Source organism: Peromyscus maniculatus, chromosome 9 (assembly GCF_049852395.1).
Source record: "Peromyscus maniculatus bairdii isolate BWxNUB_F1_BW_parent chromosome 9, HU_Pman_BW_mat_3.1, whole genome shotgun sequence".
In the NCBI taxonomy this organism is placed as follows: Eukaryota; Metazoa; Chordata; class Mammalia; order Rodentia; family Cricetidae; genus Peromyscus; species Peromyscus maniculatus.
The window spans coordinates 62,555,654-62,566,046 of record NC_134860.1 but is presented as its reverse complement, the minus strand read 5'-3'; the positions used below and the strand labels follow the sequence as shown (position 1 = coordinate 62,566,046).

The 10,393-nt window shown below is 44.2% G+C and overlaps 1 protein-coding gene across 3 annotated transcripts in view; it reads left to right on the top strand.

The window, feature by feature from the left end:
- The window catches only part of Msra (methionine sulfoxide reductase A), a 333,253-nt gene that overhangs the window by 84,615 nt on the left and 238,245 nt on the right, over positions 1-10,393 (top strand). The window contains exon 1 of one of the 3 annotated variants that reach the window (XM_042285014.1): positions 76-133. The exons of the other annotated variants lie outside the window; for them this stretch is intronic. Coding sequence (XP_042140948.1) covers positions 91-133 — 43 coding nt within the window. The 5' untranslated portion in view covers positions 76-90. Of the gene's footprint in view, positions 1-75; positions 134-10,393 lie in introns of those variants that run through there. 3 annotated transcript variants of the gene reach the window in all.

The window sequence follows — 10,393 nt, the reverse complement described above, 5'->3', positions numbered from 1 at the left end:
GCAGAACTCAGTTGGTAGTATCTTTTAAAATCTTTTTTTTTTCCAGAAAAATTCTTAAGTTGCTGTTTGGATTTAAACGCCGAGATAGCCATGAATCATAGAAAGATAGAATTCTGCCAAGTGTCTAGCCAAGGTACTGGTTCCTGCAGCTGCTGAGAGCTAAGTACTGGATTTGGGGGTGCTAATTTTGTATATCTATTCATTTGTTTTTTAAATTTATTTTTATAAGTGTATGTGTGGAGGTCAGAAGACAACTTGCAGGAATTGGTTCTCTCCTTCCACTGTGTAAATTCTTGGAATTGAACTCAGCTCATCAGATTAGGTGGCAAGTGCTTCTACCTGCTGAACCATTTTATTGGCTCTTAGATTTGCTTTAGTGTATGTGTGTGTGTGTGTGTGTGTGTGTGTGTGTGTGTGTGTGCGATTTCTCAGGAGACATCCACCTTTTTTTTTTTTTTGAGACAGTGTCTCTCGATGAATCTGGAGCTTGCAAGCTTCTATGAGATTGCCTTTCTTCTGTCCCACACAGAGGGAGCTCGAGCACTCTGTCTTTGTGTGCCCAACTTATTTTCCATAACTCTATTAGGAGGTGTGGCCTTGTTGGAACAGATGTGGCCTTGTTGGAGGAAGTGTCACTGTGAGGGTGGGCTTTGAGGTCTTATATATGCTCAAGCCACACCCAGTGTCTCAGTTCACTTCTGGGTACCTTTGGCTCAAGATGTAAGGACTCTCAGCTCCAGCACCATGTCTGCCTGCATGCTGCTTTGCTTCCTGCCATGATGATAATGGACTAAACCCCTGAACTATAAGCAAGCCACCCCAAATAAATGTCTTCCTTTATAAGAGTTTCTGTGGTCATGGTCTTTCTTCACAGCAAGGGAAACCCTAACTAAGATAGTATTTATTGGCCATTTTGTATGTTCTCTCTTGAGAAATAAATACTCAGCTTTGTTATGGCTTGAATATGAAAAGTCCCCCATGTGCTTTTAATTCTGGGTCCCAAGATGGAAATGCTATTTTGGGAATCTGTGAAAACTTTATAAGGAGGTAAGGCCTGGCTAGTAAGAAGTAGACTGTGGGTGGTGGGCAGTGGGCATAAAAGGCTATGCCTGTCCTGGTTTCTGCCATGCTACCTTTTTTTTGGGGGGGGGGGTCCATTGAGATGTGAACAGTCCCTGGTTCTTATAAGTGTGACTTGAGCTGCTCCGCTGTTCCATCCTTGCCATGATGGATGAAAACTTTCTTAGACTCTGAGTCAGAATGAATCTTCCCTTACCTAAATTGTTTGGCCACAGGGGTGCAATAGTAATTGATGCATTAAAAATGTACTTATTGTTGAGTTGCTTCAAATCCTATTGTATTTTGGATAATAACCCTCATAGATAATGTACTTTCCAATGTTTCCCTCAACTGTAATTTCTTCGTTCAGTTATTTCCCTTCCCTCTTTTGGTTTGCAGAAGCTTTTAAGCCCACTCTTCTGCTTTTGCTCTTGTTAGCTGTATCTTTGAGCTCTTGGCTAAAGAAACAATTATTCAGTGCCCCCCAACTCTGTAGTTTCATGACTTGTATGTAAGTCAGTTCATTTTGAACTGATCTTTCTCATATGTTGAGTAAAAGACAGGGTTGAGTCTCTCCAGCTTAGGATGTCTGATTTTTCTTGGACCAGTTATTGAAGAGACTTTTAATATGAATTTCAATATGAATTCTTGTTGCGTCTATAAAAACAAAACAAACATAATGACAAAAACAGTTGGGTGTTGGTGAGCGGGCCTATTCTGGGTTGTCTGTTCTGGTTTTGGGCCACTCCCCTGTTCTGTGGTCACTCTGGCTGCAGTGTATTTTGAGGACGGTTGATGTGATGCCTCCAGCATTGTTCTTTTTGTTTAAGATAACTTCCGTCTTTTGTGGGTCCATATGAATTTTGAGATTATTTTTTCTCTGTGTGAAGAATATTAATTGGTGTTTTAATGTGAGTTTCACTGAGTATGTAGGTTGCTTTGTGGTATTTTAAGAATATTGATTATTGGTACTTTCACAATATTAGTTTTGTTAGTTCATGAACATGGTATAACTTTCCATTGATTTGTAGCTTGTTCATTGATTAATTTCTTTCACTAATGTTTATAGTTCATTTAGTAAGATTGTCAACTTCCTTTTTCAATTTTTTTTTAGTGTTTTGTCTTTTGTACATATTATAAATAGAATTGTTTGATATTTTTCAGACTGTTTTTCCTTCAAACTGATTTTTATATGTTAATTTTATCTTATAACTTTGTTGAATTCATTTTTTAACATATTTTGTAGAATATCTATATCTAAAGTATATATATACTTTATATACATATTTTGTAGAATATCTATATCTAAAGTATCTCGTCATCTGCAAACAGGGACAAATTGACACATATTTGAATGTTCTTCCTTCCTTCCTTCCTTCCTTCCTTCCTTCCTTCCTCCCTCCCTCTCTCCCTCCCTCCGTCTGTCTGTCTGTCTGTCTGTCTGTCTTTTGCCTAATTGCCTTGGCTACGACTTCCAATGCTATCCTGAATAGAAGTGGTAGAAACAGGCAGCCCTATCTTCTGGGATATTCGTTCCTCATGGACTTTTCACTGTTAAACTTTGAGAGAAAATGTTCATGAAATTTCTCCTTTTTTTTGCCTTTATGACTCCAAGTCTTTTTAAAGCTCTTAGGAAATTCGGCAGTCTTCTTCTTAGCAGGGTGCTGGAATCAAATGCTTTTTCTTCTTCTCACTGCTCACATTTTGTCAATTGAATGTGGGAAAAAAGTTTATTTGAAATTCTCCCTGGGCCACAGCTTTGTTATGGTGGAAGGGGGCTAAAAATATTGTAAGAAGAAAAGCGCACAAGTGATTAGAAGCCTGGCTTGGTGGAACCAGTAGCTCAGCCTCCGAGTGACCTCATCTTTCCACCGCACAGGTGAGGCAGGGGTTCTATTTAGCTTGAAGTCTAGGTAGTGGGTAGCAAGCTTTCTCGTCAGACTTTCTTTGGACTTTTTCCTTTGCTCTGCAGATATAGGCCAATTAAGAGGGGATGGGCAAATAGATTTGATTAAACTAAAAGGTGACCCTAAAAAGTCACTTGAATTCCAAATAAATGAATTTATAAATTCACTTAGGTTCTGGAGTAAATGGAAGTAATTAGGACTGTATTTGTGCAGCATTAATTAACATTGCTAATTCTCTGCACATAATTATGCCAAATAATAACACTAATAAAATGTAAATATCAGATGAAAAAGACACTGTATTACAGCATCGCTTATGAACAAACAGCGTCACCCAGCCTCCAGAAACTCACTTTCTAAGCCCAGACAGGATGAATTCTAATGAAAACGTGAACTTGTGGTATAAATCTTTGCTGCCTGGTTCAATGAGGGGCTGCCCAGCAAGGCAATAACTCCATTCCTTAGAGCATTGCTGCAAATATTTATATAATTAAATATCATCTGCTTCCTCATTTAATTCCTCGTCTCCTCCCACCCCTCCCCCACGCCTGACATGCCATCTCCCTGGGTAGGCATGGCTGTGGTACTGATGGATCATCTTCATTACGTACTTGGGTGATGAGTCCCTGAGTAACTCTGAATTTGATTTACCACATGTAAACCCTAGCCTTCTCTCAGAAGCCCTAAGTAGGGCAGGTTTTATGTAGCTTTCAGCTGGCTTGTTTGAAGATGAGAAAGAAAAGTAAGCTGTTTTTACAAAACAATTTTGGACAATGTCTGGTCTCTGAGGAAGGCCCCCCCCCCCTTTACAGAGCATCAACACACCGGTGGCACTGTGAACCCTTTTTGATAAAGAAGCGATCAATGAAGAGAGAGCATGGAGTCAGGGAAGCACAGAGAAGAGTGTGGGCGATTGGGCTGCGCCTGGGAAGCATCTGCAGCCAGGCAGAATGAATGTCTTTGCTTGTTAGGGAAGCACAGAGCTGGAACACGGCCTTCAAGGCACTTCAGTAAGAATCTGAAGGAGGAACACAGGCTCTGGAGCCGACAGACCCACATGTGATCCTGGCTCTGTGCCCGCCGTCACAGGTCTGTCCATCTACCCTGGCCTCGGGCTCTCCATGCTGAACACCCGAGCCTGCTGCTCATTTGACCCACCTGCTACAGGCTGACAGGCCAGCAAACAGGAGAACACACCAAAGCACGTGCAGAAAGTACACCCTCCCCCCTGCCCCAGAATCTAGGAGGCATGCGCTGTGGGACTTTGACACAGAGTCCCAAGACTTTCGATGTACCATGGTTAAAGAAAAAACGAAGCAGGTGAGTTTGCTGTGCATAGAGAAGCTGTCCACGGCAATAGAGCAGGCTAGACCCATAGCCCCGAGCCCAGGGGTAACTTTATTGTTGTCTTAAAGAGGGCACTGGCAGAACTGAGGCCTCAGGTGGGGGGGCGGGTCACAAGCACACCCTGCTGCCACTCAGGGTGTCCAGCAGTCGTGGGTGCCACCAGAGCTTCTGCTTTAGCTCACAGCTGCCTGATCTTGGTGGGGCCCTTGCTGCTGAACTAGAGGTGTGATCATGAAGGAACTGGGGGCTGTTAGTGACTGTGTCGTGGTGGACTGTGAGGGTCATGTCACGCTGTGGTGAAGAGGAAACCTGTAGCCTTCTTGGTGGTCATAAAGAATCAAGAGGCTAGATTGACTGCAAAAGTTGTTTTTCCATGGACCTGGTAGTGAGTCTCCCTGGAGGGTCCCAAAGGCCAGGGGTATTACAGCTTATGTGATATATCTGCTTTCAACTCTGCAGCTTTGGTTGCCACAGGAAAAACCTCTGGTTGGTGCTGTTGCCATTTCCTTGGTTCAATATGTATTTCTGTGTTTCTGCCCCCCCCCCCCCCCCCCCCCCCGCCCTTCAATAGTGCTCAGAGATATTGGAAGAGGGGAAAGATGGAAGGTCCTGGCCTGGAGGAAGGACAGGGGTGGGAAATGGTCTTCTAAAGATTAGAGAAGTGGAAATGCAGAATTTGGGAACTGGAGAGATGATGGCCCAGTCAGTAAAGTGTTTGCCTCACAAGCACAAGGACCCGAGGACCCACGACACAGTTACACATGCTAGGTGTGGTGGGACGCATCTGGAATCCCAGCACCGGGGACAGTGACAGGATGGTTGACGGAGCTCACTGGCCAGCCAATGTAGCTGAATCAGGAAGTTCCAGATTCAGCAAGAGACTCAAAAAGTAAGAAGAAGTGTGCTGTCACATGCCTTTTAATCCCAGCACTTGGGAGGTGGAAGTTGGGAGATTTCTATGAATTCAAGGGCAGTCTGCTCTACATAGCAAATTCTAGGACAGCCAGGGCTACACAGAGAGACCCTGTCTCAAAGAACAAAAAACTCTTCATGTAAGAAGACTCTCACTGTGGACCCCAGACTTCCACATGCACACACAGCACACAAACATGTATTTACACATGCACATACAAGAATAGGTACACACATAGAAATGCAGAATCTGACAGTTTTCTCAATCAAGATCACTTGGACTAAATAGAATTCATGCAAAAGGCATGAAAAATCTCTAGAGAGTACATGGCCAAGAGCCGAGGACCAAGAGCCCAATGTCAAAGACAGAGATGTGAAGACACACCCAGAGTTCCTGGTTGCATCTAGAGTAGCTGCTCTTGAGGCTTTCTGCTGTAGGCCTTGTGCTAAGTACCTAATACTCACTTCATTCTCACAGCTCTCCTGAGGTGAGCTCTCAGAACCACTTGCTGCTGGGAGATTTTAAGTGGCTGGCTCATGGTCACATGACTGGTTAGCATTCTCATTCATGGCCGAGTTATGCACGATGGAAGTCCTTGCAGTATCTGCTATGCACTGCAAGCAGATCATTGGCTGAACAGATCCCCACCCAACTGTTAACATGGGATGCTTTTGAAAGGTGATTGAGACCTGTCTTAGTTAGGGTTTCTATTGCTGTGAAGTGACATGATCATGGGGCGGGAAGTATGGAGGTGTACAGGCAGACATGGTGCTGGAGAAGTACTATGTCCAGATCCTTCAGGCAACAGGAAGAGAGAGAGACACTGGGTCTGGCTTGAGCATCTGAAACCTCAAAACCCACCCCCAGTGACACACTTCCTCCAACAAGGCCGCACCTCCTAGTGTAGCCACTCCCTAGGAGCCTATGGGGGCTATTTTCATTCAAACTACCATAGAACCTGAGGGTGGAGCCCTCACCAATGAAGTCTGTGCCCTTAGGAAAGGAGTTCAGAGGAGTGTTCAATCTTTGGGGCCATGTGATACTACAGCAAGAGGTTATAGCCTAGAAGCAGGCTCTCACTGGAAACTAACTGAATGTTCTTCTGACTTTGAACTTTTACTCTTCAGAATTGAGAACCAAACTTCAGTGGTTGTAAGTCACCCAGTCTGTGACAGTTTCTTACGACACCCGGAGTGGACTAAGACTGTGTCTTGGCATCAGAGTCCATGTACTAACAACTGAGGGCATCCTTGGTTCTTTTGCCATCCCCTTTCCTTTTGATAAGTAGCACCCACCTCAGTGTTGTGTGTGAAGCAGCTGCATGTGCTGATAGGTACCAGTGTATAGGGAGCCGCCATTCTAAGATGGCGCTGGCTTCCTGGTAGCCTAGCTGTAAACAACTCCATATTTGGCTACCAAATATGGAGTTGTTTAGAATGGCGGCTCCCTACACCAGTGACTTCATAAGACCGGCAATTATCGTACATACAGCTGGGTGTTTTGCCATTGACCTAGAGGGATGCTATTTGTGCCTTCAGAACTGCAGAGAAAAAGGCCTGCTTTGGTCTATACCATAAACCCAGATAAAGCAGCAATATGGAAGATTAAGTGTGAAATCAGTGTGGCATGGAGTAGAGGCAGAATTCTATGGCATGATAACGATGTTTCAGATCAAAGGTGCATCTATGTATCAATAAGAAGGGGAATGGTCTGGGGAATGCCTGGATCCAGAGGCATCATTGGGGGACTGGTGAGCATTTTAGAGGGCCCTCAGTCCCTGCCTGGATGAACACTGTCTGCCTGAGTGGCAGTAGGTAGCTCCATGAAGACAAGGCACAACACAAATACTAATATGGTGGCCTCCAGTGCTTGCCTGTGTTGGCAGCTGAAGATTCCCAGTGTATTAAGAGAACTAACCATTCTGTGCTCCAGACCCTCAGCCCACAGGGGAGACAAATTGCTATGTCCCTTCCTAGAGACCTAAAAAAGGATCATTCTCTTTGCCTTTCATCTCTTCTGCTTAATTTTCTAGGTCCTTTTCTTCAGATTTATTTTTCATCATCTTAATATGTCCCACGTGCCTCCTTAAAGCCATGTGCTTTTAACAGACATAAAGAAAAACTGAGACTAATGTTTGTGTAGGCATTTCTTCTGCTACTCTTGAACTATTGGCATTTACAGTGGAATGAAATCCTAGTCTGGTCACCCCTGGTCTCTCTGTTCAATTTCTCATGAGTTTTTCCCTGTGCTCAGTGCCCATGGCTACAGTCAGTGTTTTCTGGATATTTTGGCAAAGCTTGACTTCTTCCACTCTTGGGCTGTTTAGTGGAACCAGAGGTGAACCGTTGAATCTTTGAGCCTCTTGAAAGTTTAACGCTATGTTGATTTAAAACGTATCCCTCCCCTTTCTAGGACTCTCCTAACTGACAACAAAAAAATTCAGAATTTAGTAAGCCACCATTACAGATAAAGGGAAAGTGCTTGGGATTATAGACTTGTACCTGAGGCCTAACATAATTTTTATTTTTGATGTTAATATTATGCTGTATTTGAACTGGAGTATAATGCTTGGGACACAGAAAGACTTGAAATACACTAGCTTCTCTTCCCTCTAGAAATAGCTTGGACTTAAAATTGCAAACCTAAGCTAAGACATGCTTAATAATTGCTGGAGTGACTTCTTAGGAAAATGTTCTAATGCTGGGGTTCTCCATCCTTGACCGTGAAGTCAGACTCTCAGGGCTGAGGCCTCGGGGGTAGTATTTTTCAGATGCTCACAGGTGATGCTGGTGTGCATCTTAGACTGGAGCACTGCACCAAGGGAATGTAACTGGCTCTTGTTTTGCATTGTACTTCTGGAGCACAGGCCTCTAGTTAGGCTTCATATCATTATGTTAGAGGCATTTGTTTAGTACAGAATTTGATGAGAATTAACACCCATCTCTTCAAGAGTATATGCACTGTCTCTGGCTTAAGCACTGTTTTTTTTTTTTTTTTAAATATTCACTTTTAAAATTATGTGCAAATGTGTATCTGTGTTGGGATATGTGCATGTGAGTGTTGGTACCCAAGGAGGCCAGAAGAGGACATTAGACCTTTGGAATAGGAGTTACAGGCAGCTGTGAGCTATCAGATGTAGACGTTGGGAACTGAACTTGGATCTTTGCAACTGAGCTTGGATGGCTTAAACACTGAGCCATCCCTCCAGTCCCTACACTTAAAACAAAACAAAACAAAACAAAAATCTTGCCACCCCCCCCAAAAAAAAGTCCAAGCATACATAAGAAGAGGACCTTTGAGATGTGATCAAACAAGATTTAAGTCCTATTCCCTAGCAAACCTTGCCTGAATGGTTACTTCTAGGCAAGGGAGTAGGAGCAGGGTGGTAGTGGGCAGAGCAGGGAGTCACTTCTGAGCCTTGTGTTGGAAAGTGAGTGGCAGATGGCACACATTGGTTTTCCTTCTGTTACTCTACAGAGCTCGGTGGGTCTTCGCAAGCTGTCATATGCACCAAATCAAGACCTACAGTTTTGAGAGTAGGATGGGATGTGTGAGACCCTCAGCTTCCTCATCTTTAAGTTGGAGGTGCTGAGCAAAGAGTCACTCAATGGATGGTGGCAGGGAGGGTAGAGTCATTGCTGACTAGGGCCCAATACCATCCTAGGCTTAAAAAAGAAAACATATAGAATCCTCTAGAGTGTGTGCTGCTGTCATCTTCTTCAGCTGAGGAACAATACATCTGGAAGCTAACACACTTGCTCAAGATTCCAGATTGGTCCACAGTGTAGCTGGGATCTGCATCTGGGCCATGATTTTGCAGAGCATAAACCACTGTGATGTATAGCTTAGGGAACACAAAGATTCCCAGGCTGATGTGGACAAGGAAGGTCCCTTGGGAAAGGGGTGTACCCATGACTGATGAGGTTAGGGTATGTGATCAAGGTAACCCTGCCTCCACTCAGAAGAGCCAAGTTAGTCACATAAGGTGGTATGGGGTGGGTAGGTAGGGTGGTGGTGGCAGGCTTTACCAGAAGGTTTGGTTTTCCAAACTGCAGGAATGAATGAACTCAGACCTTCTAGTGAATAACTGTCAAAGGTTGACAACACAGAAGGTACATTTTGGCCTAATGATGTATGTGTGTGTGTGTGTGTGTGTGTGTGTGTGTGTGTGTGTGTGTGTGTGTGTTGTGTATGTGGTGTATGAATGTGTGAATGTATTCATGTTTGTGTTGTAGTACACATCAAACCCCCTACCACACCCTTCAACTTGGCATTGTCCAGGCTGAGAATCTGAGAATCTTCTAGTATCTTGTGTTCCCTCAGCATAGTCACTAACATGAGCAGAACTTGAAGGACCACTGAAGTCCTGTCCTCTCAGCCAAGTCCTGTTGGCTAGTGATGTGCCTACCGCATTCTCCTCGGCAGCCAAGCCCATAAATCTCAATCCTGGATGCTCATCAGGAGCATCAGGGGTTCTCAACCTGTGGGTCTCAACTCCTTTTGGGGTCAAATGACCCTTTCACGGGGGTTGCATATCGGATATTTACATTATAATTCATAACAGTAGCAAATTGCAGTTATGAAGTAGCAATGAGATAATTTTATGGTTGGGGTCCACATGGGAAACTGTATTAAAGGGTCGCAGCATTAGGAAGGTTGAGAACCACTGATCTAGATGGATGCCCACTCGGGGTAACAGCTCTCTTCCCAGCCCTTCTCTGCTAACCCCTATCAATGTTTTCCCAGGGTGGAGACACACCCAGACCCGGCTAGCCAACTTGTGAGCGGAGGAAGGGCTGTGTAAGTCAGCCTTGCACTAGCTGGAGAAAAGTGAGCGACCAATGCCTTGTCTCTGGGTCAGAAAAACCTTCCCCTCTCTCCTCCTGTTCACTTCTCTAGCCTCCTCCAGTGCCGCCCACCGCCAGCCTCTGTCCCAACCAGGAATTAAAATGTTTTGTTTGGAAATAAGTGTACTGTACGACCCAGCCAGCCAGGTGAACTTGAATGTGAAGAGTGGTGTTCAGAGCCACTGGAGAAAGCTGAAGCCATTTCTATTGTGCTGGGAGTCATGGGGAGACCAATCAAATCGTCATCTCCAGTATGAAATATTCAGCATACAAGGTTATTAACATATAAAAGACTTATGGGCAAATCACTTTTAAGTATG